This window comes from Trichomycterus rosablanca, chromosome 1 (assembly GCF_030014385.1).
Source record: "Trichomycterus rosablanca isolate fTriRos1 chromosome 1, fTriRos1.hap1, whole genome shotgun sequence".
NCBI classification, from domain to species: Eukaryota; Metazoa; Chordata; class Actinopteri; order Siluriformes; family Trichomycteridae; genus Trichomycterus; species Trichomycterus rosablanca.
Window position 1 is genome coordinate 28,681,022 of NC_085988.1, and position 26,705 is coordinate 28,707,726.

Consider the following 26,705-nt stretch of genomic DNA (forward strand, 5'->3'; position numbering starts at 1 on the left):
ACCCCACCCCACCAACTGGGGCTGCTGGTGCCCAGTGTGGGTCAACATGTGCACCAAAAAAGCCATCAGGTCACCTCCTTGCTCATACAGGGTAGTTCCCTTGTGACTCGAAAAGTGCTGTGACAATAGGTAAAAAAAATTAACTACACCAAGTGTGGCATCAAAGTTTCAACAGAAAAGCAGGTTTCCCCAAAAAAGTAGCTGGCAAATCTGTGAGGGAGAAACCATGATATAGAGAAACACTCCCAACTGGAGCAAATTAACGCTCAGTGAGGCACAATGAATGTCAGTTAAGAGGAACCAAGACATCAATGATTTGTGCCTTCATGCCCCACCTGCCGGCCAAATTTGGGAAGGCAGAAGGACATAACATTCCATAACTGAGCCACACTGCTGATCTCTATGGCAGATGTGCTCGTTACATGATATGTCATGTATTAACTACGCCAAGCCTATTGAAAATGAGACTGTCAAAGATATATGTTGAGCAGTAGTGATATTCCAGAAATGTACTTCATTTCTAGTTTGCCATTTTTCTATTTTACCATATTTTATTTTATTAAGTACACAAACCTGTGCCTATGTATTTGAGACTATATCAATGTTGATTTACTAATTGAATTTTTTTTACTGAAGTAAATGAAAAAAATCAGAACAAATAGGTCTAACCGGATTGTTCCACTGAAGAGAATAGGATCTTGGAGAATGATTGAGAAACGACTGCGCAGTGTCTGAAGAGGAAGCTTGGCTATGTCAATGTCATCTATGATTATCCGCCCTTTAAAAGAAGACACAAAAACACAATGTTAGTAAATAAAAAGTTCTAGATTCATGGCTAAATATGTAGACACTTGAACACAGGCTTGTTGGACAGCCTATCTAAAACCCATGATGATTGCCATGGAGCTGAACCCCCCAGATTTTGGCCAGCACAGCCTCCACTCTTTTTAAAAGATTTTGGTGCATGTCAGTGGGAATTTTGTCTATTCTATTAAAAGAGCATGTGTAAGAGACTGAAGTTAAATGAGAAGTCTGGGCTGCAATTGATGTTCCAGTTTATCCCAACAGTGTTCAAGCTTTTAGGGCAGTGGTAGCTTGCGGATAAGGTGCTGCACTGGTAATCAGAAGGTTGCCAGTTCAAGCCCCTACCACTGCCAAATTACCACTTCTGGGCCCCTGAACAAGGCCCTCAACCCGCAATTGTATTCAGTCATAATTGTAAGTTGCTTTGGATAAGTCTGCTAAATGCTGCAAATATAAACTTAAATTTTCGTTAAACCAGAAACATCAAACTTTGTCTTTATGGACCTTGCTTTGTGCACAGTGGCAAAAAATTTTGCCACAAAACTGGATGCATATAATTTATTTTTATAAATAAATAATTAATTTTAAAAATGTATAATTCATTTTTAAACACCTGTTAGCAATGGGTATGGCTAAAACACGTTAACTCAATAATTAAGAGGTGTGTCTACATCTTTTTTGCAATATGGCGTATAGGACATTCTAGACATTAGCATATTATTTGTACCTTCAAATGCATCTACCATCCTGAAGAAGGCTAAGGAGAAGGAGGACTTGCCACTTCCTGTCCTACCACATATGCCAACCTGCAGGAAACACAAAATTGGCAAAACTATCATAAACAGACTCATTCTGCACATAGTCAATATCAACCTTATACCACTGATGTCATCCTATATTTGTACAGGGATTAACATTAAGTCCAGTTCATGTCACAGTATTTGCACAGGAATTTGTTACTGCTCCAGAAGTGGTGTAACTGTACCTTTTGGCCTGGTCTGATGTGGGCATTGACATGTTTTAGGACGGGCTTCAGAGTGCTGTCATACCTCACACTCAGGTTCTGGATCTGAATTTCACCTTTCTGTGGCCAGCCATCTGGTACTTGAGACGCAGCTGAAAAACAGGCAGAGTTAGCAGGGGCAGGCGGAGATCAATGAAAAAAATACAGGAGAAAGAAATAAATGCACAATAGAAAAAGACCAAACAGGCTAATATAAAAACGGACATAAATGAAGATAGCTGATAGATAGATAGAAGATAGAAGATAACTGATAGATAATTGATAGAAACAAATAGATTTTTGCAAATGACTAAGTTGCCTAAATCTCTAAAATAATTTCTCATAAAGGTGGTCTTACAGTTATTCCATCAATAACAGACATAAAATATTGTACCTGAAGTGACAACACAAAAATGGACATTAGTAAATAAACAACAGATCACATTAAAGCAGAAATTTAGTCCATAGTAGACACAAATACAGTGGATTCTAAAAGTATTTAGACTCCTTGACTTTGCATTCTTTCTTGTGTTTTAGATTTTTAGTACAACCAATAATAAACCAATAATAATATGAACCAATAATAACTATTAATCACCATTATGCCGAAGTGAAAACATTTTTCAATGACTTTTTTAAATAATAAAAAAAAAACACTAAGAGGTATTAAATATTGTATCATTCTTTGATCCATGCCTTGCCACAATGTGATCAAGGAGATCCTTAGATTTGGTTTTTGTACTGAAAATGCAGTGTCAAGTATAGACCCTGATGTGTTCCATTTTAAACTACTCAGTCAAGTCTAATTGCAACAGGTTGACTCCAGATGAGTTCTAGGCACATTAAGAACAATTAAAGCAAATAGGATGCACCTGTCCACAATCTGAAATGCCACAGCAAAGGCTCTGTAGATTTTAGGGTAAAGATGATAATTTCATGCTTTTAAAATCACATCCACAACACAATAAAGTGTGCAAAAAGTTGTGTGTGAAATTATATAATCTAAATGCACTTTGGATGTTAAATTCAAATGTCACACGACACCTAATTAAAATGAGCATAAATGAATAAATAAATAAATCTAGTAAAAGTAGGTTGTTTCTGAGTGCCTGAATAAATATGACTGCATATGTAACCACTTAATGGACTGAGAAGTAAATGTTTAAAAATAAAAGTTTATGCATTACCCCTTGTAAACTATTGATGAAAGAGTCAGATCATTATTGTTATTTTTACACCACCCAGCTTTAATGCACATTGCTTTTATCCTATTAGACTGAACAGTTTGGCAGCTTCCTGGTTAAGACAGTCTGTACCAAGGGTGAGTCAGTTCCTACAAGGATGTAAACACCCATGTTTTAGACACTGCACCTGGAAATAGCTTTCCTGTGCTGAGATTATTTAGTGGTTGTTCATACAGTAATTAGCTAAAATATAATTATTCTCTAATTTGCCCCACCCCTATTTTTGGCCATAAATTAGATGTGTGTCTTGTGTTTTTTTTTCTTTATTGTAAACACATAACAGTGTTTACAATAAATAATTGTACATAGTAGGGATTGAGGCATTTCCCCTATGTAAGTATGCACTCAGTAATTTAACTGACAGTGAAAGCACTGCTGCAGAAATTAAGTGAAAAAAAAAACTGCATTAATGGTGTGAAAAAAATAAGGGTTAGCAGTCACATAAAGTAAGGTATTGTACTCACAAAGCAGCCCCTCGTAGTTCTCTGGCTCTGTTTTTAGCAAGTTGTTAATCCTCTTTACTGCTCCTAACTGCACTTCCATATCAGCAAGATTACGCACCATCCAGTTCAAGTAGTTTGACACCTGACAATAACATGTACAAACTGTTTAGGAAAAGAGATTTGTGGAAAATGTTATATACTGATTCAAAATATTCAGATATATTATACCACACCACTATCATAATATAGTACAACTACTCCTGTGTATTTATTCATAATATCATTATTCTTTCTATTCATCATTATTTTAACTCATGCCCCTGCAATATTCAGATATGTAAATACACAAACACCAGAATTCATAATGCAAGTAGCCTATACCATCAAAGCAGAGGTTAGTCCCAGTCCCACCAAGCCAGTGGACAGATGGTTGTAGAGAGAATTGGTGATGGAGGCCACAGCAGCTATAAGTACAATACAGGCTCCAATATACTCCTGGTAAAGTAGAAATTAAAGGTTTAGTCAGCAGTTATTCCAGAATATAACTCAAACTCAAATCTAATTAATTCAGAAAACTGCAAAACAATCTGACACTGTTCTTTTACGATGTGGCACAGAGTCACAAAGTTCTCTCTTTTTAATATATTATAACAGATAATAAAATCCATTTTTATTGTGGTAAATATTGTGGTAAAGGCATACCATGCGGACTTCTAGCCAACGGTTTGCAGCGGTGAGGAAGAGAGATGCAACATTATTAGCATCGGTCAAATCCAGTAGCCTCTGACGAAACCTGGGCTCATACCTACACCAAACACACACACACACCAGACACACACACACACACACACACACACACACAAACACACAGAAACAGCTTGAGAGAACTGTAGTGGAAGAAACTACCAGCAGAGAGGTGCAAGAAGCTGACAGATGGCTACAATAATGTTTTTTTTCTAAACAGTAATGTAATTTTTTTTATGTGAATGTATGTATCTATTAGATTTAATTGTTCTTCTTTAAGTGAATTGTTAACATTCAATCAAATATTTTGTAAGTTATGTATGTGGATTATTTGACTTTTGATGTTTTGACTGTGACTTTTACTTTATTAAAAATTGTATTGTATTGTTTTAATGAAAAAAATTATGAAATGAAATTCTGTATAAAAGTAAAGGGTAAATTTCACAAATGTGTTTACTTGCTTAGTAGTGACATACTAAAAAATGAAATGTATTAATAAAAGTTGTTATGCTGATACATGATTTTTAATGAAAAATAGTGTAAACATTATAAGAAAAATGCTAAATAAAAACAACTTCACAAGTGGAGGATTTTTGACCCTCACTATATATACTGTATACACTGATCAGCCATAACATTAAAACCACCTCCTTGTTTCTACACTCACTGTCCATTTTATCAGCTCCACTTACCACATAGAAGCATTTTGTAGTTCTACAATTACTGACTGTAGTCCATCTGTTTCTCTGCATGCTTTGTTAGCCCCCTTTCATACTGTTCTTCAATGGTCAGGACTCTCCCAAGACCACCACAGAGTAGGTATTATTTGGGTGGTGGGTCTTCTCAGCACTGCAGTGACACTGACATGGTGATGGTGTGTTAGTGTGTGTTGTGCTGGTATGAGTGGATAAGACACAGCAGCACTGATGGAGTTTTTAAACACCTCACTGTCACTGCTGGACTGAGAACAGTCCACCAACCAAAAATATCCAGCCAACAGCGCCCCGTGGGCAGCGCCTTGTGACCACTGATGAAGGTCTAGAAGATGACCAACTCAAACAGCAGCAATAGATGAGCGATCGTCTCTGACTTTACATCTACAAGGTGGACCAACTAGGTAAGAGTGTCAAATAGAGTGGACAGTGAGTGGACACCGTATTTTAAAACTCCAGCAGGGCTGCTGTGTCTGATCCACTCACACCAGCACAACACACACTAACACACCACCACCATGTCAGTGTCACTGCAGTGCTGAGAATCATCCACCACCTAAATAATACCTGCCCTGTGGGGGTCCTGACCATTAAAGAACAGGGTAAAAGCAGGTTAAAAAGGTATGTAGAGAAACAGATGGACTACAGTCAGTAATTGTAGAACTACAAAGTGCTTCTATATGGTAAGTGAAGCTGATAAAATGGGCAGTGAGTGTAGAAACAAGGAGGTGGTTTTAATGTTAAGGCTGATCAGTGTATATTAGTGTACATTAAGCTGCAGACATGTTGAATTAAATGCAATAGCAGGTACAGAATTTATCTACTAATGTCACAAAGGTAGACTTCGCAACTCAAATGAGTTATGCTGTCAAATCCACATATTATATATTATGACTTAAACTAAATAGATTACTAATACTTTGCAATCAATAATCAGGTAATTCAGGTACAGTAAAAACATACTATTTTATTAAAGTAAAACATTCTGTCACACACAACTCTTACCTGAAAGCCCGGATAGTGGTGAGCCCTTCCACTGTCTCTGAAAAATGAGAGAGTAAAGGCAGCTGCGTACTATCCTCCAGCTGCTGTAAATCTCTGTACACAAACACACACACAAGAACACAGCTTACCTACAGAGATGTCATTAATCTCTCATATAATTACCTAATATTTTAATTTCTAATTGACACATTAAAGTATTACAAGCTGGCCCTGTGGCACAGCAGGTAGTGTGGGTGCTGCATAAAATTCATGAGCCCTGGGGACCTCTATTAGATACTCTGCTTTAGTGCCTGTAAAGAGCAGCTTATCCATCTTCGGCATGTTTCTTGGAGGTGGAAGTAAACCCCTCACAGACAGTAACCAGAGGTCAAGATTTATGTATTTGTGCCACTGTGTTACCCATTAAGTGTTTTTCATATTAACTTTTGCAGCAAGTGGCATTAGACTTTAATCATTGGTACATATTGAGTAAGGGGATTTTCATTTTCTCAGCATTCTTGTAAAAACAATGGTACAATTTACATGTGAATTGGGCAGTGGTGGCTCAGCAGTTAAGGCACTGGATTACTGATTGGAAGGCTGAGGATGCCACTGTTGGGCTCTTGAGCAAAACTACAACTCTATATTTTCTCAATTCTGAACAATTTGGATAAAAGCATTAACAAACATTTACAGACTTACAGCAAATATAAAAAATCTACAATAATAATCAAAATAATATTTTTGGAATGGAAAGAGAGAAAAAGTACATACAAATGCCTCACAGACAGAGACTGAAGGATCGAACCCAGGTCATTAAATATTGCTGGGTGGCAACAACACTACCAACTGCTCCATTATACCACTAATGCATACGTGTGTATCAATATAATTCTTTCCTTACATAAACAAATATTCATTGTACATAATAGCATTAAACTCTCTAGAATTTGTTATTTAATATTTTGAACTACATCTTTAAATATACTGACTATCCTATGTGAAAGGCAGTGCTTCTCATACTTGAAGGCCACTCGGAAGTATTTCTGGATGAAGTAGCAGACAATGGCGAGGGGCGCGAGAGCAATGAGGAAGACAGGTGTGACATATGAGATCACACCTAACGCAGAGACACACAGTAGTGTAGAACGAATCAAACACTCCAGAGTACTGGGAATATGCTGCAGAGAAATGCAGAAACAAAGAGAGGTTGAATACAGCAAAGAACCAAAAGGATACACATTTATTTATACACATTGCAACAAGGACACTGAGACCTATAGAAAACATAATAACAGTTTTCTGCTAGTGTATAAAGTCAATATACTTTTTTATTTCTGGGAACTTAACCAGTGTTGCTGCCTTTTTGTGCATCATGAGTAAATCATCCTGGACAAGTAAGCTGCCCTTAAGGGGGCAGGCCCCATGTTCGGATCCAGGCTAGGCACGGCCTGTGCCAGTTGGTAGGGTGGGGTGGGGTGCAGCTTATGCAAAGCTCTCCCTGGCTTGAATCTCTGGCATGTAATCTTCGACCCATTTTTACTCTCAAAGACTGAGCCTTTGGTTAGAAACTTTTTAATACCCAACTATAATAATCTTACCTGTTACCATTTTACCTGTTTAAATTGAAATAGTGTAACTTAAATGTTCTATAAACTTTTCACTCCTATTTGACCCCATCTCAACTTTTTTGAGCATGTTGCATTTTACAAAGTGTCCCATCATTTCTTCCAAAATGTCCCAACATAAAAATAAAAAGCCTGATTTTGAAAAAGCTACAGTATACCACAAGCACAAACAGCTACATAGATGGGATTTTACCAGATAAATGCATCAGCATGCATCAGCTATAAAAAAGTACTATTTAGAAAAACTCATGAATTAATTATGAGTTCCAAAGTCAAAATGGTGAATAGAGGTTATAAAATGTTCTACCAACACAAACTGGCTGACACTATGCTGAATAGTTGCTTAAAACTCCAAAAGTACAGGCACTTATATAACAAGATACATCAGTCAGGTTACATTGTAAAAATACTGGTAGCATTATGTTATAAAGATGCTCTAAAGACTAGCAGTCCTGTAGGGATTTTCTAAATAGTGCAAAGAGCTAGACAGCTTCAGGATAAAAAAGAAAGCTTACACTACAGAGAAAGTTTAGCAACAATGCAGTGGTTTAAATACAATTAAAAAACTGTATTTATTATAGTAGACCAGTCAGAATTAATCCCATTAAACATATGTAGCAAGACCCCCATCGTAATACATGCATGCTGTACACCACCATCTCTAACAAATGTAAACAGGACATTACAAACACTGCAAAACACCTATATAAATCTATACTGTAAATGTGATGTTGGCTAAAAACATATTCTCAGATGCAGTGAACCGTTATCATACCTGGTCAATAGTATTGATGTCAGCAGAGAAACGGTTCAGAAGGCTTCCCAAAGGAGTCGTCTCAAAGAGTCTGCCCAAAAAAGACAAACAATTATTCCCTGGGTTCACATGGGAAAGCTATAAAGCACTTATTTTTTAGCTTACTCTGATATTATGATTAGGAAACTTTTTTGCATAGCTCAACTAATATTTTCCCTTTAAGATGAAGGCAAAATTTAAGTTTGTTTGTTTGTTTATTAGGATTTTAACGTCATGTTTTTACACTTTGGTTACATTCATGACAGGAAAGGTAGTTATTCATTACACAAGTTTCTTCGGTTCACAAGGTTATATCAAACACAGTCATGGACAATTTAGTACCTTCAATTCAACTCACTTGCATGTCTTTGGACTGTGGGAGGAAACCGGAGCACCCGGAGTAAACCCATGCAGACACGGGGAGAACATGCAAACTCCACACAGAAAGGACCTGGACCGCCCCACCTGGGGTTCGAACCCAGGACCTTCTTGCTGTGAGGCAACAGTGCAAAATGTAAGACCTGTGCACTTAAGGTCTTTTAAAACACCTACTGTATTTTTTCTGTGCAGTGTTACAGTAACTTTAATATGAGTATGCATTCAGAGATCAGAAATCAGTAACCTGATGACACACATTGTTTAATTTCCCCCTCATTAACCCTAGGCCATCTGCTGTTGCTTTGAGACTGAAAGCAAATACACTGTTCAGACAGATGGGGTGCATCAGTAAAAAGGTTGAAGCCTAGCCATGCAAAACGGTAACACATACCCTGCACATTATAAACACAGTCTAACCTTTATCTCACATATCAGGACGCTGTTGTAACAGGTCCACCTGTTCATTCTATGGGTTAATTGAACTGAAAATCTCTGCTCCTCGCTGAGCCTTAATTCACATCAGGTAGAGAAGCTTTCTGTTTAATCCAGGTTTTCTCCTCACAGTGTTATTGGCTCTTCTACTGGCCAACTAATTTTTTTGTAGTTGGGCTTGATGCTGGGCTTAATCTCATTTTATTTTTATAACAAGTTTTTTTATTTTATATATATATATTATATATACTGTATATATTATATATATATATATTGCATTTTTTGCCATTAAGATAGAACTCTCGTATGGCTAAGCAGCCTCCAGTAGTGATGTAATAGTCCTCTCCTAAGCAGGCCCCATGTGTGAATACACTCTGGGCATGGGTTGTGCCAGTTGGTGGAGTGGCTGTCCTGCTCATTTCATAAATATGTCTGGTTTCCTCCCTTTGCTCTATTTCTGAGAACTTGACTGCCACAGACTGGCTTCTCCTGTAATGGGGTGGGTCACGCCTCATAGCATTGAGCCCAGCATCATGATTTCCAGAGAAAAGCAGGTCGCCAACATAGGAGTCAGTTACTCTGGGTTGGTCATAATGTTTTGGCTCATCAGTGTATGTTTGCATGATTTTTGTTAATTATGTACTAAAGACTGTACACATTGTATTAATCGTTATTTGGGTGTATAGTTGATCATGTTCATTAGAACAGTATAACAAGCTTTAAAAACATGTATTAATACATGCCAACAAAATGACAAGTTTAAGAGCAGTTCGAATGACAAGTATCTGGTAAAAACATATTAGTTTGCATACCTCATGGGAGCGAGGATGATTTTACTGAGTAAGTTGTGGTGTAGCTCTTTGGCAACACGCAGCCCTGTCCACTCAGCAGCCACAGATGTGACCAAACACAGCACAATTCCCAGGCAGCACAGCATACTGAACACCAGCAAATATGATGAGTGACTGAACCCACAATCCTGCATCCAATAGCACACACATGCAAAAAAAACTTACAACCGAACAACCATGTGCATGTGTGTATGTACAAGAATAAGTGCAAACCCCAATTTCTGGAAAACTTAAGACATTTTGTAAAATACAATAAAAACAAAAATCTGTGATTTGTTAATTCTTCTGAACCTTTATTTATTAAACTAAAGGGCAAATAACATGTCATTGTGGCTATTTTGTACATATAAACACATTTTGATGCTTGCAACAAATTTAAGAAGTCAGCACTTGAATTGTATACTTACATATTTATCTCAAACCCTTCATAAGATTGGCTAGTTCATGTTTTAAGTGTATGAACCTACACATCAGTGGCATGTGTAGACTGATTAACAAAACTGAAAACTAGACTAGACTAGATTGTTTAAGATTGTTTATGAAAACCTTTTTGGCATTTGTCATTGAAAAATATGGTCAGGTAATAAAAGAAAACAAAGATTTCAGTTGACTGGACTGGAGAATGTATTGGCACCGTGGGTTTTTACAGCAGTGAAATAGCTAAAGAACAAGTAACAACTGTGGGCCTCCCTTTATACTCCTCTAGTCACATCACATTTACCCCTTTTCCACCAAAAAAAACATGGTTCTTGAACCGGTTCTGCTCAGGTTTCTCTGAACTTTGGTGTTCTGTAGAGAACCGATGCGCGTTTCCACCAGTTTTTGAGAACCAAGCCTCCGTCATCAGCGGTGGGCGTTACAAAAGTTAAGAGCAGAAATATCATGGCAGAGTGTGTAGATTATGTGCGAGCATTTGTGCTGCTGTTACAGATGTTTGTTTTTATGTAAAAAGCATCGATCTAACAATCAGTGATAAGAAGACGTGACGTGTTTGTCTCAGTTGTTGTTTTCTGTAGTTCATTAACGTGAGAAGCGTTTTGTGCTTCGCTTTCACCGCGACTCTCGGCACAGATAGCCGATTTGCTTAGCGCTCGGCTTGAGCGGTGAAACATCACTAAAGTTTCACAACACGAACATGTGAAATAACCATCAAATCTACTCTAAAATACCACATGTATCTGTGTTTAGCTGGATTTACATGTGTGGTGGTTATGCAGCTCGGGGAGTTGAAAAAGCTTCACGCTTTATTTTTCACGTTAAGTGTTTTCCGTTCTGTCTGGGTCACTTTTACCACGTCACATCACACAGTTCATCTTTTTAAAGGCGCTTTGAAAATATCAGCAGCAAACTGGCTAAACATTTAATCAGGTGAACTTTAAAAGATAAAAATGCAGCATTAAGCTCCATACGAGACACCAGCGGACGCCACTGTTGCACGCCCACCGATGGACGTCACGGTTCGGGCTGAAAAACCAAGTATTCTGTGGTGCCAGATTGGCCCGCTAGTTCGCTGTCTGGAACCTCTTTTTTCCGGTGGAAACACGCGGAACCGGTTCAAAGTCTAGTTCGGGAACCGGAACGGGCTCCGTGCCGCATCGGTGGAAAAGGGGTAATTGGGTGTTGAACTTTGGAACCTCCATTCAATGCTAACTGTTGTTTCTTATCTGCTTACAACATGTTACAACAGCTTAACAACAGACATGTTGCTTTACTTTAAACTCGTCTTTAGCCACATCTCAAACAACCACATAAGGATTTAACAACTTTAAGTATTTGATGCATAAGCAGCAAAATACTAATAATCAGGTGATATCAAACATAATATCTCATTTTTTCAGTACACCTTTAAAGATATTACTTGTTTGTAAGAAGCATAGTACCATGACCAGTAAACATGTAACCAAGAAACTCACACTTGAGAACTGCTGTTGGCTGAGTGTATACATAATTAGCAGTAGACTGTGCAGCTGGTCACCATTATTAGTTTCTCCTTCATCTCACGTAATACTGACAAGAATGATTTCCATCTTTAACTAAACAAGTTTGTTTTGTCAAATTACAACAGAGGTTAATGTATACAAATTACTATGCATTGGTGTGTGTTGTCCATCAAAAATTTTCTTTGGATGCATCAAAAGATTTTTGTACAGCAATTTTGCCTGTTACACAACCGGCTAAATAAATAGCACTGCTAAAATTTTAAGCACCGCTAAAGAGCATTTTGGATAGATACCAAAAGTTTACCTTGTGAAAACAGCAATAGAGCTGATAATAATAACACTGAAGCTGGATTGATTTTAGTACAAATTCTTCTGATATTTAATGAAACAGTTAGTGGACAGCAAATCTGAACAGGTAGAGCCACTGTAAATTATGCTATAGCCAATTACCGAGATTATCCAGGGTTTGAATGCCCAGCGGTGCTATTGGCCATTTGGGTGTTTACATTAAGACACGATTGGCTATCTCTGCAGGGGTGGGTGTGGACGAGGCCCCATGACAGATTGGTGTGATTTCAGGGAAACTGGATGCATCGTGACCTGACCAGGATAAACTGAGGTAAAATATAAAAATGAAATTACAATGTCAAATATGCCATTACAGCAAATGTTGAATAATGTATGTTGTTTGTATGTTGCTAACCTAATGACCAAGTTTTATTTTTATTTTATTACTATTTTATATAAGGAATAAGAAACATTACAATAACTCATTTGTAAAAGTCCTAAAGAGTCTTAAATGCACAGATCTTCAGTCCTTTATTATGTTAACAACGTTTTTTTTTATGTATGGTCTTGTAATCTATAGTAGTCATCATAACTAGATACCAAATGATTTTAGGATAATGATTTAAAGTTTTTAGCAAGGTTAAGCTAATAATTTCAGTATCATATAAATATAATTTTTATCTTAATATTTTATGAAAATGTTTAAAATTGTTACAAATTATAACACTCCAGTGACAGGTCCTCAGTGATCGTGCAAACTTTTTTAAAATATGATTAATGTAACTTATCATAGGAGAGGTGGTATGAAAGATATGAAATGTGAATCTATAACCTAGGTTTAGCTCAAAGCAATATAGTATTGACTCTAATAAAGCTAATGCATATAAGATCCACAACGTTATTCAGTGGGAAAAATCATTTTAAAGCATTAATATAAGCATTTAATTCTATTTTCATAAATAAACATTAGGTTAGCTTCTGGTTTGCTTTTGTCATAGTCTCTACCAGCAGATGATGTTTTTGACAGGGTAGTGTTAGTAGTGTATCAGTGTACACAGAGACTAATGCAATTTAAATCAAACTGTAAATGTGAATGAGTCTTAAATATAGAAAATGCTGATCCAATTTATCTACCGCTCTAGTCAGCTGCCTGATCTGCTTCCAACCAGCATGACTGAGTTTTATGCTTCCTAAATCCCAGCACAAACCTGGAGTGGACAAGTATAGATTAGACAAGCTGATGAAGAAACTCTTTGGCCATATTATGTGTCTTACACTTCTCCAGAGTGCAGCTGATACATTAAAATACCTAGTAATCAGGTCAGATAACCCCTTCCACCTGCTGTTTATCTGATGTGTGAACAGATCAGGAACACCACTCACAGTATATTAAAATAATTGTAATCTTTAAATAAATAGTGAAATTACCTGCATGTTCTAATTTGTTTAACAGTAGCCGTCAAATAACATTAGCCAAGCCAACATAAGCCTAGCTAACTTTGCACACAGGTTTTGTGCTCCTCTTTGCCAATTTAAATAATATTAGTTTGATTCCACCAATTAAAAAGTACAGTGAATAGTTGTTTCTTGCCAAGATTTAAACAGAAATACAAACTCTCATCGTATACTGAGAGAATGCAAATGGTCACCATTTGAACCCCCAAAAACAGGTCTGCTATGAATTTAAAACAGCTGGAACATCTAGGCAGGTGCAAAAGCCAACATCTGTCATGGGGTACATGCATATGTGTAAAGGTACCACTGATGCAGAGGTGTATATTGGGATTTTAGAGAGAAAGTTGCCACCATTAAAATAACATTTTTCCCATAGTTATTTCACTAAGACAATGCCTGACCTTATTCTGCATGTGCTATTAAAGTGTGGCTTCACAGACACAGAGTGTATATGCTTGAATGGCCTGCCTGCAGTCCAATAATGCCTGCAGTCCAAGAAATAACATTTAAAATGTAGTTACAAAGTACTATTAAGTTGGTCAGTGAAAACATTTATTTTTTCTTTGTACCTTTCTCAGTTAAATAAAGATTTAAAAATCATTAATGAATCACAGATTCTTGTTTTTACTGTATTTTACAAAATGTCACAACTTCTCCAGAAATGGTGTTTGTACTTCTAACTATCCAGACAGACATACACCAATTAGGCATAACATTATGACCACCTCCTTGTTTCTACACTTTGTCCATTTTATCAGCTCCACTTACCATATAGAAGCACTTTGTAGTTCTACAATTACTGACTGTAGTCCATCTGTTTCTATACATACTTTTTTAGCCTGCTTTCACCCTGTTCTTCAATGGTCAGGACTCCCACAGGACCACTACAGAGTAGGTATTATTTGGGTGGTGGATCATTCTCAGCACTGCAGTGACACTGACATGGTGGTGGTGGTGTGTTAGTGATTGTTGTGCTGGTATGAGTGGATCAGACACAGCAGAGCTGATGGAGTTTTTAAACACCTCACTGTCCCTGCTGGACTGAGAATAGTCCACCAACCAAAAATATCCAGCCAACAGCGCCTTGTGGGCAGTGTCCTGTGACCACTGATGAAGGTCTAGAAGATGACCAACTCAAACAGCAGCAATAGATGAGCGATCGTCTCTGATTTTACATCTACAAGGTGGACCAACTAGGTAGGAGTGTCTAATAGAGTGGGCAGTGAGTGGACACCGTATTTTAAAACTCCATCAGTGCTGCTGTGTCTGATCCACTCATACCAGCACAACACACACTAACACACCACCACCATGTCAGTGTCACTGCAGTGCTGAGAATGATCCACCACCCAAATAATACCTACTCTGTGGTGGTCCTGTGGGGGTCCTGACCATTGAATAACAAGGTGAAAGCAGGCTAAAAAGGTATGTAGAGAAATAGATGGACTACAGTCAGTTATTGTTTAAGTGCTTTTATATGGTAAGTGAAGCTGATAAAATGGACAGTGTGTGTAGAAACGAGGAGGTGGTTTTAATGTTATGGCTGATTGGTGTGATTCTTATACAACTGTACATATTATATGGGCCATACCTTAACATGTAAAATATTTGTCTACATCTGTACAAGACTTCTAAATGGTACCTACAGGTAGCAGTTCTTACACAGGAAAAGCGACACTAGATTTGTATAAGCTAAAGGTCTACATGATAAACACAATATAAGAATTTAAATCAATATGAGAGATTGTATAAATGGACATACCTGCACCAGTGTGCAGTTGTGTAGAACAGCATTGATTTTGGCATGAATAACATCAGATGTCCAGTGAGCAAGCCAGACGTCAATAGCCACCATGATTGAATGTTTTAGTATCTGGGAAAGTAGCAGCAGAGGCAGCAGCAGCAGGCCAGCCGAGCTCAGGTATTTTCCACAAGAATGCCATGGGATGGTAGCTCTCTGCCTCATCACCTGAGAAAGGTTATCTTCATCATCACTCTCCGGCGTCTCCTCTGCAGGAATGCACAATGATGTGAGGTTTGCTATTTCTGCCTTAGTAAAGCGTTAGTGAAAACAAGTTGTTAACACTAAAGCATGTCACTATTAACCAGAGTGGATAACAAAATAAAGCAGGTTTAACTATGATATTAGGCACAATCTCTATTCGATATAGCCTCTACAAACACTCAGTTCAGTCATAGAACTGAGTTTCTAAGCAGTCACTTGACATTCTCAGCTAAAGCAATTTTCTTTAGTCTATTACATAAAGACCTACAATGCAGTGAAATTATTTACAGTTTCCAGTTGCCTTTTATTTTGTCTCATTACTTTTGTTCCTGAATCCATAGAACATAATTCCACAATGTTTAGGTTTTATCCAGGTGCTTTTTTTGCAAATGTCAAATAAGCACTGATGTTTCTGATGTTTGCAGTGGTCTCCTCTCAAGTTCAAGTTCAAGTTCACTTTATTTATATAGCACATTTAAAAACACAGGGTGTTAACCAAAGTGCTTTACATAGTTCATAATGTATACATCCTGCTCATACATCTCCACTTCTAAAATGTGTCCAATACAAACCAAAAAGCTTTACATTACACAAATCATCACAATCCTACCGCAACTCTAACTGTTTTCAAAGGCAAGAGAATAAAAATATGTTTTAAGCTTAGATTTAAAAGCAGTTAAAGACGATGTTTGTCTCAATTCCAGGGGTAAACTGTTCCAAAGTCTTGGTGCTGCAACTGAAAATGCACGATCTCCTTTTTGTTTTAACCGGACTCGAGGGACTGTCAAAAATGACTGGGAAGAAGACCTTAATGATCTTGGGGCAGTATATGGTACAAGCATATCTGAAATATAAAAGGGAGCCATCCCATTTAAAGCTTTAAAAACAAACATTATATTTTGCCTAATCAATGTTGTATTGTGTCATGAAAACTGCCAAATTATTGGCAAATATTTATTTAAACTGCACATGTTTAGATGGACATGGTTGCATCTTTGGTGAATTTCAAACTCTGACTGAGTAATCAGCTAAATTAGCTTACCAGTTAAATGTAATGAACTCACTGACTAACTTGGTGGACAATTTATATATACAAAAAATAGTCAAAATAGTACTCATGCTATGCTGGATGTACTGTCACAGAAGGGATGTTACTGATCATGAATGTAGCTATGCAGCCAACTACAGTGACAGAGCACACACCACCACTTTACAGAAGCTATTCATAGTAACATAAGCATGCACTTTAACCCACACCTGCTTCAGGAGTGAGTTCAATCCCCAGTACTGTAGGGACACAGAGACCACGACAGCCAGCAACGTTCAGACAAAGACAAAGAACACAATCTAAAAACGCTTTACAGCACCTAAGAGGACTGGCATCAGTTTAAAGTAACCAGTCAGGACGTGAAAAGGCTATTTGATTATCTTGCACAGGATATCTGGAACCATAATAACTGGAACCAATTATTAATAAGAAATTCAGTTTTAGAGACGGTGGGCTACCCTAGGCTAAAAATGTCTGACTATTGCCATTAGGTAACACATGTGTATGGTATTCATACCATTATTTATTATTTAAGTATATTAGAATGTACAATATGTTCCAAGTCATCGAGAGGCCAAGATACTGTACCTCATTGATTAAAACCAATCACAAGATCAATCATAACCATTTCTATAAAGCCAATGCCACATCTATGTTCCTTGGTTTGCCATATGATTGTATATCTGTCACAATACTGGGATGGCTATAGAAGACAAGCTAAACTTAATTTTGTTTAAATTCATTTAAATTTTGTCTGACAGTCTTAATGATAAACACCAGTAAAGTTTCTATGTATTCACAATTTACACTGCATTTTTATTCTTATGTTTCTATACAATTCAGTTATGGATTTACTTAGTGTTTGGTTACTCATCACACGATTTAGCTATCCTGATTCAACATAAAAAATGCTGTGGGATTTTTGTTTCACTGGCTGATTTAATTTTCAAGTTTATTTATTTATGTATTTATCATTTATGTTATTACACTGGATAACTGTGTGCTAAGACTTAAAAAACATGTATAGCCGATGGTAAAATGATACAAGCAAAATTGTACATATATATATATATATATATTTAAGGTACAACTGATTGGATTAAAAGTTTATATTTTCTTTAATTTCATTATTGAGTCTAATTAAGTCTAATCAATATTGTTAAGAAGCTTTGCTTTGGGGGTTTTCTGACACTGAAGCTAGTGATTATTATAGCTGGGCTGAATGCCAGGCGCCAAGCAGTCGCTTATGAACTGCCAGCAGTGATTTAAAGAAGGGTCAAACAGATCATTATACACTCACAAAGGACAAAACACAATACAGTGTACACCAGAAGTGCCAAAAGTTAGTTCAGCTATTGAAGGGCAGATTTGGAAGCAAACCAATGGCTGCAAGCTGCAAGCCTTTGCATGAAGATGTGGCAACATTAAAGCAAATTATCTTATCAGATCAGCTGACCAAAAGAAGTTTTTGAGGGAAAATACTGATTAATTTTTATACAGCATTTTGCAAAGACAGGAGACATGGCAAACACATACTGCTATAACAGATACAGACAAATCTTTAGTAAAGATGTGTAAGATCTTGCTCTTACCTTCCTCCTCTTCCTCTGTCTTTAGTGCCTCTCTGGAGTACATGGCTCTTCTCAGGTTTTTCCTCTCCAGCACTGTTGTACTTTCAGCCACAGTTTCCTAAAACACATACCCACACCCACAGACATGCTTATTTACTAATCGAATAGGGATACTTCAATTCAAAAACACTAACATTGGTGGCTTAGTTTTTAAAAATGTAATTAAAGATATAAACTGAAGATATTTACACTCATATATGATTATAATGAACAAAAATCTAATATAGCAACTGACCAAACAAGAAAAATTTGTACATTCAAGCATTTATAGAAAATTAATATAGTCTAAATTGCTTTCTTTCTATTTGTTTACCCCTCCCCCCTTTCTAATCTAATCATTTTTAATTCCCTAATTACAGTTCCTCTGCCAAACTAGCACTTGACCCCTCTGACACGTGTGCAGTTGTAGTCAGCCTTTATACACTAGTAAGCGGTGAATTGTCACAAAGAGCTGTACTATGTTTCACAAATTACACCTCAATTTTTAATAATTAACTTTTCAGCCACTCAGGTGGCGCAACAGTAAAATACGCTAGCACACCAGAGCTGGGATTACGAATACATCATATTGAATCTCAGCTCTGCCATCCGGCTGGGCTGGGCGGCTATATGAACAACATTTGGCTGTTAGGGTTAGGGAGCCGGATAGGGATCTCATAACTGATGCAATTACAACCTCTGCTGGCTGGTTGATGGCGTCTGCACAGAGTAGAGGAATAATGCTGATCAGGGTGTGGCTCTCCGTGCACAGGGCAGATTGGCATATGAACTCGGCTGGTGCAGGTGAAAAAATGCAGGCTACTGCTCACGTATCGGAGGGGAAGTGTGTCAGTTCGCGCTCCTCAATCAGAGGCGGGGATCAGTACCAGTAGAGAGGAAGCATAATGCAATTGGGTAAAATTGGACACGCTAAAAATCGGGATAAAAGGCATTAAAAAAAATTAATAGCTTCAGCTGCTCAACAATCTGTGGTCGCCATCATCTGAATCTTCTCCTAATGCTGCACCGTACATGTTTAATAGGAGACAAATCTGCACTGCAGGCAGCCCTGTCAAGCACACACATTCTGTGTATACAGTTGTAGCTCATACAAAATAAGGCTGAAATAATCATGGACTTCCTGAGCCGTTGCCTTGACGGGAGCATGTGCCTCTCTAAAATCTCAATAAATGCATCATCCAAAGTGGTGAGCCACGACTCATCATTGCTTGGAAAGACTGACTGTTTGGTAGATCCTCCATTTATATCATCATTCCCTCACCTGTTACCAATTTACCTGCTTATTGTGGAATACTGTAACTTGAATACTTCATAAAATAAATGTGTTACTATTTACAAAATACAATAGTTGATCAGTGAAAACGGTGGAACTTTTTCTGCTTTTGTCAGTTAAATAAAAATTTACAAGAATGAACAAATCACAGATTCTTCTTATAATTGAAATTGGGTTATATCAAGCAAGAATAAAAAAAAGAATTTTCACTTTCACAACTACATAATGTGGTGTCCTTAGTTCTAAAATGATGACAGAACTTTGTAAAAGAAGTTGACATAAAACACTAATAAACATATTCAATGCTTTGAAATGCGGCAGTCAATATTTTCCATATATATAAAAAATGGAAACAAAAAGGTTTAGTTAAACATATAAGAAATCTTGAATACAGGTCAGCCTTATGCCAGTTATAGCTTTTTTTGTTGTTTACTATCCCAACTTTGTCAGAATTATGTTTGAATTACAGTGTACTACTAGCCAAAAAACATGTTACTCCTCACTCTCACAAGCTGATGGCTACTGAGCACAGACCGCACTTGCAGGTGGAATTGGCAAAGACTAGAATTATATGCAAAGAGTATACATTATTATTTTTACTTAAGTGCAGATAGTACACTCTTCTGTTTGTCTTTCCTTGCTACAAATAGCAAATGCACAGGACTGTTGCTCCCTCTGTGGGCCATACCTTTTCAAATTCTTGACCTTGGCGATGCATCAGAGCTTTCCACTGCTCAAACAGTTTGGGTTCTGAATTTTGAATGTCTTTTAATGTTCCTTCCGTTTGTATCATTCCATCTTTCATTGCAATGATCTGTCAAGAACAAAGTGGACATGCAACCAATTAGACATGACATACATACTGTATGTGTATGTATAATGTGTGTATATTTATATATGTGTGCATATAAAAAATAAATAATATGATAACACAATAATATAATAATATATACTGTATATAAATAGTGTTATTATATTATTGTATATATTATATATATTATATAATATGTATATAAGTAAGAAGGAAGAGATTTTATATTTACATTTCTGGCATTTAGCAGACACTTATCCAAAGCAACTTACAATTGCAACTTATACAATGCAAGCAATTGTGGGTTAAGGCAATGGTGAGGCTTTAACCAGGGACTGTCTGATCACCAGTCCAGGACCTTAACTACAGCGGCATTGATAGTGATAGGAACGTTTCATGTTTCACCCTATGCAACCTCTATCAAGACTGATTTTTATGTTTTGTTTGGCACAAAAAAGGTTATTCCAGTACATTCCATAATGAATAAGAACATCTTTGTTCTTCTCCATCAGTATTGCACATCATAACCAAGAAAAAAACACAGAGAAGGCAGAGGAAGTAAGTTTTAACCTATGTGCATTTGTTATATCTTAAAGATGAAGCAGCATAGCCTCTTTTATCAGTTCTTGTAATGTGTCTATTTTTGATTGCAAGCAAATCAGTATATGTTTGGTATACCCAGTCTGCATGAGGAAGGTATTGCAGTTTGTGTGTGACCAGCACCACAGTCCTCTTCTCCTCTCTGAGCAGTTTTAGAATGCCCTCTTGCATCAGATGATCACTCAGGTGGATGTCCAGTGCTGAGAATGGATCATCCTACAACACAAATGTACAAAATACAATTATACCCTATTTGAAGTACATTTAAATAGTACATTATCATTCTATCTCAATGGTTATTTTAGACATAGCTACACTATTATATAATTCTAACCATAGCAATTATTCCTAATATGAATGAATAAAAATCCACCATAGGACCACCAATGACCAGATTTTTATTTGAGTAGTGGCTCTTTTACAGCATAACACTGACAAAGACATAGTAATGTATGTTTTGTAGTATAAAAAGTGCTATAGCATAGCTGGATTTTGCACCATCCCAGTGCCATTGTATGTGTGAGAATGATCAGTCAAACCAAAATAAAATGCATTTAACGGACCTGTGGTCAGAAACTAGCACTGACTGGGATTGAAAAGGATAAATACAAACTCGGAAAAGTACAATCAATAATAAACAGGGCAGCATCAGATCCTGTGTGTCTAAATACTACCATGAAAAAGCAAAAACTTAAAATAATGGAACTCAAATTGGGGCCTGAAGACCTCTGTGATAATGACGAAGTCTGTGATTTTATTATAGTTTTTTGTAATTGCAAGGAAAAAGCACAATATTATAGGTGTATTTGTTATTTTAAATTACCATATATATAAAATTTGTTTGTTTGTTAGTATTTTAACGTCATGTTTTACACTTTGGTTACATTCATGACAGGAACGGTAATTACTCATTACACAAGTTTCTTCAGTTCACAAGGTTATATCAAACACAGTCATGGACAATTTTGTATCTCCAATTCACCTCACTTGCATGTCTTTCGACTGTGGGAGGAAACCGGAGCTCCCGGAGTAAACCCACGCGAACACGGGGAGAACATGCAAACTCCACACAGAAAGGACCCGGACTGCCCCACCTGGGGATCGAACCCAGGACCTTCTTGCTGTGAGGCGACAGTGCTACCCACTTAGCCACCGTGCCACCCTATATATTAAATAGACTTAATTTGGATTGGTTGAGTATATTCTGGAAGACATGAGATGCAAGGGCATCACACACTCATTCATAGTTAGTAGCCAATTAGCATACAGGTCAACAAAGTTTAAATCTGTCATTAATTAATTCATTGTCAGTTACTGCTTCATACTTGTTAACATAATGGTGGGTCTCTGTGGTGATGTCACCTGGAAAACCTAGGTGTGTGGTATGGCTTGGAGGGGTTGCCAGACCTTTATTAGTAAACCCACTCACTCACTCACTCACACCTAGGGGCAATTGAGAGTACAGACTCAGTAGAAACATGCCCATTTGCTTACAAAGAAAGATGTAAGGTGTTGGGTAGAAAGTTCACCTCAAATCTGTAATGAATTACTCCAATAAACAGATTTACTGGTAAATATTGCTTAATATGCTATAGGAATTACACTATGTAATAAATCTGTGTTAAAAAAGTACAGACTTGTACATCTGAACTGCATCGAATGAAAGGTGTCTGACTCACTAGAAAAACAACATTGGTGGTCTGATAGAGGGCACGGGCCACACTGATGCGCTGTCTCTGACCCCCTGACAGAATGATTCCCTGAGAAAAGAAAGCATATGTGTAAATGATAGAATGCGCCAAAATGGACACAATGTAACACCATAAACAATCACTACATACTGACATTCAATGTACTTTATTAGCAGTATATAAAATGTTTATAGTGTTAACAGCTGCAACTATAATTGTAATTGTAGGTGTGTCACTAATAGTCGGTGAGTGTACCCCTGTCCCTTACAAGTCTATGTAATCTCTTATATTTTACATGTAATCTCTTAAATTTTAACTTAAAATTGCTGCAAAGATTCACTGCACAAATAATATCCTAGCAAGATAAAACAAAAACAAAAACTGAGAAGTATGAACTTAGTCTATTTCAAACATTTGTTTAATTAAATTTCCATTATCAACATCTTGACATGTTTCAAGAGAAGTCTGTCAATATGTTAAAATACTGATACTAATATTAAAGACACTAATAAAAACCCTATGTAAACCCTGCTTATGTATTTTCTTACTTGCTAAGATGTCATTTTTGCTGTGTGGGCTGAGGGTGGATAGACTGTGTAGGTTCCCATCTGCACAAATGTCTAAAGGCTTCTCTATTTGCTCTCTTAAGTGGGTATGTGTTAGACAAACTGTCCCACAAAGTGCCCTTTTAAACCACAGGTATATGAACCTCAATAAATGTTCAGGAGATACACAAAGCAAACAGTGCTGTCTGTAATCAGTTGTTTCTGGAAATGGCCAATTATTATGCTACAGCAAGCATTTGGTATCTACAACACACGCAAAAAGGTGAGCCAAGGTCAAATAAGAGTGAAAAGGTTATGGAATATTCCAGTAACAATGTTTTGAAACTTTCCACAATAAGAAGGTGAGCTGGTAACGTGAAGAGATGACTGGGTATTAAAGGAGAATCCTTTAATTCTGAGAAGGCTTAGTCTTTAAAAGCAAAGATGGGTCATGGCTCACCACTTTGTGCCAAACGTTGTGAGAGAATTGTCAATCAGTTTAAAAAGAAAATTTCTTAAAAAGGTTGCAAATAATTTGTCTTTAACATTTACCATTCATAATATTGCAAAAAGATTCAGGGAAAAATCTCATTCTGTGTAGGGCAAGGGCAGACACCACTGTTGAATGTACATGACCTTCGAGCCTTTAGATGGCACTGCATAAGAAACCCTTATGCTACTTTATAAATATAGCCACATGGGCTGGAGAGTAGTTCAGAAAACCATTGTCAATTAACACAGTCTGCTGCTGCATCAAGAAATGCAACCTAAAACCTAATGCAACGAGAAGGTCATATATCAATTCTACGCTGAAACTCTGCCAAATTTGCTTGTTCTGAGCTCATTTTAGCTGGACTAAAGGGCAATGAAAACCGGTGCTCTGGTCTAATGAGTCCACATTTCAGCCTATCTTTAGGACATAAGCATAAAGTGTGTCCTGCCGAGGTGGAAAAGGACTATCCAGGCTGTTATAAGCAAAATGTGCAATTGTTACTCCGGCAAGATTATGCCAGGCCTCATTATGCACATGGTACAGGAGTGTTGCTTCATAGATATAGAGTGAGTGTGCTTAACTGGTCTGCCTTAAGTCCAGATCTGTCTCACTGAAACAATTACTAAGCATAATTAATAGGAAAAGAATTGTACCACAGTGATAAACATGCCACTTTTTGAGTGTGTTACAGGTATTACATTCTAAATGTGTTTAACTTTACAAAATACAAGATGGTTACAGATTATATGGAAAATCTTTGTACTGTACTTTGTCTGTAAAATCAAGGTTCAGGAGAGTAAACAAATTGTTTTGTTATATTGCAAATGTCCTTACTTTTCTGAAAATATGATTTATACTTTCTGGTATTAAATGATGTAGGGTATGACCATCAGATGACTGATTGATTGACATACAGACTGACTGATGCTAGACAGATAGACTTCAATCACGTATTACAGCTGGGGTCTTTGAGACCCCAAACATTAATTCATTCATTGTCTGTTTTACCACCCCTTTATCTGATTCAGGGTCACATTGGGTCCAATTCACTTAGTGAAATTAAGGAACCACCCTTGACATGTCACCTGTCCATAACAGGGCAAACCCACACACTTACAAACACTCACATCCAATTTAGTACCTCCAATCAACTGGACCCAGGACCTTCTTGCTGTAAGGCAACACTGCAACCCACCGTGCCACAGAGACCCCAAACAGAAGTGGGGTGTTTGGTTAGGGGGTGTTTGGAACACCATATTAATATAAAATATTGTTTATTTTCAGTTTCCATAAAATCAGGAAACATCATGAAGCATCAAGCTGATTGAAAAATAATAAAGATTTTTTGTGAACTGTTAAAGAGGCTCTGGGGTCTCAGAACATTAGGGTTAAAGATTGATTATGGTGTGAATAACAGATTTACCCTTCCTCCAATCTCTGTCTGGTCCCCCTGTGGCAGGATATCGATGTCCGGCTGCAGGGAGCATGCTTCAATTACTGTCTTATACCTGTACACACAGTGCACACAACAGGCATAAACGCAACATGTGGAATGACACAAAATTAACAAATAAAACATAGAACAGGTACTTTATTCAGTATGATGTTGAATTAGTACTATAAACTTATATATTACCAATAATATTACAGATCACTGAGGCTAAAAAATGTAAAAAAAAAAAAAATAATAATAATAAAAAAAAAAAAAAGAAATCCATTAGTAAATTGTGAGTTTGAGCCTTTACACTTCTATAGCCAGTCATGACCAGGGGTTTAAGTAAGCTAATTGGCCTTGCTCCTCATGCTGCATTATTTCTTTCCCTATTGATCCAAAGCAAAACTAGCCATGCTTTGCATCTGTAATTTCAGGTTTATTAAAGTGGGTAATTAGTGCTCTCCATCAGGAGCATTTATCTGCCCACTGATGGCGTATAATCACAGTTAGAAAAAGTGGCTGGCTTCTATTATCTGTCCATGTTAACATGTGTCATGTTATAAGAAACAAAACGGAATTGTCCTTACAGTTAAATGAGCTGTAATTTCAGACCTTGTTATTGGGACACTGTTTGTGCCAAACCAGTGTATTTATAAAAATAGACAGAAGCAATTCTGAGATTTACTGGATATGACTTGGTCTGACCTTTAATAAATACCAAAGTGAAACAGACATGGGGGGAAGCAGGATCTGAGCAATGGAAGGATATAATAAACCCTTTTAGCCTAAACTCACCATAGCAACAGGACAATAAAATTATTTAATGTCCTCTGAGAGACGGTTCATTTAGCAGCCAGGTAAGTGACAGCACCACAACAACTGTGGATAGGTTATTCTGAAAAGCCATTTAGAAGATTGTTCAAAGACATAAATGTGTAACGTGACAGGTAAATGAACAAGCAAAATATGAGTCATTTTGAGGTTCTCAAACAAGTATCACTAGGAGCAATTATGAGAGATTTATTTGGATTGTTTGTTGTGAAAATAATAAAATTATGTTTTTGAAAAATGCAGCAACCAAGACACCTGTAGTCAAAATTGCAGTTAAAGAATCCAGCTGGAAAAGAGGTACAAACAAAGCTTAAAGGTAACATCAGTGTTTTTAAAACCTTTATAACTGTTTTAACTAATGGTTTTAATGGACAGCAGCATTTCCCTTCATATATACTGGCACCCCTTTTTAGTCTGTAATAACATTCTGCATTGCTTACCCTTCCCTTTGTGTTGATTTTTAGGTGTGTTTTGGATCATTGTCCTGCTGGATAATTTAACCACAGTCCACTGTGTTGACCAATTTGTTGGTCCTTAACAGCAGAGGCCTTTCTCTCCCCACTCTGCTAAATAACTTTAGGTTATGCAGGTGGTGGCAGTAGGGAAGACATTCTGACCTCAAAACCATTCAAAACTATTGTC

The 26,705-nt window shown here is 37.1% G+C and overlaps 1 protein-coding gene across 1 annotated transcript in view; it reads right to left on the reverse strand.

Annotated features, from left to right (window-relative positions):
* abcc8 (ATP-binding cassette, sub-family C (CFTR/MRP), member 8) overlaps nucleotides 1–26,705 on the reverse strand; it is an 81,113-nt gene that overhangs the window by 4,627 nt on the left and 49,781 nt on the right. The window contains exons 20-35 of the mRNA XM_062990986.1: nucleotides 25,221–25,305; nucleotides 22,748–22,828; nucleotides 21,147–21,284; nucleotides 20,346–20,471; nucleotides 18,346–18,442; nucleotides 15,463–15,710; nucleotides 9,979–10,145; nucleotides 8,339–8,408; nucleotides 6,959–7,116; nucleotides 5,957–6,049; nucleotides 4,197–4,299; nucleotides 3,876–3,989; nucleotides 3,516–3,636; nucleotides 1,790–1,920; nucleotides 1,532–1,610; nucleotides 670–778 (exon numbers count right to left, since the gene is read on the reverse strand). Of these exons, the coding sequence (XP_062847056.1) occupies nucleotides 670–778; nucleotides 1,532–1,610; nucleotides 1,790–1,920; nucleotides 3,516–3,636; nucleotides 3,876–3,989; nucleotides 4,197–4,299; nucleotides 5,957–6,049; nucleotides 6,959–7,116; nucleotides 8,339–8,408; nucleotides 9,979–10,145; nucleotides 15,463–15,710; nucleotides 18,346–18,442; nucleotides 20,346–20,471; nucleotides 21,147–21,284; nucleotides 22,748–22,828; nucleotides 25,221–25,305 (1,920 nt within the window). The remainder of the gene's footprint in view (nucleotides 1–669; nucleotides 779–1,531; nucleotides 1,611–1,789; nucleotides 1,921–3,515; nucleotides 3,637–3,875; nucleotides 3,990–4,196; nucleotides 4,300–5,956; nucleotides 6,050–6,958; nucleotides 7,117–8,338; nucleotides 8,409–9,978; nucleotides 10,146–15,462; nucleotides 15,711–18,345; nucleotides 18,443–20,345; nucleotides 20,472–21,146; nucleotides 21,285–22,747; nucleotides 22,829–25,220; nucleotides 25,306–26,705) is intronic.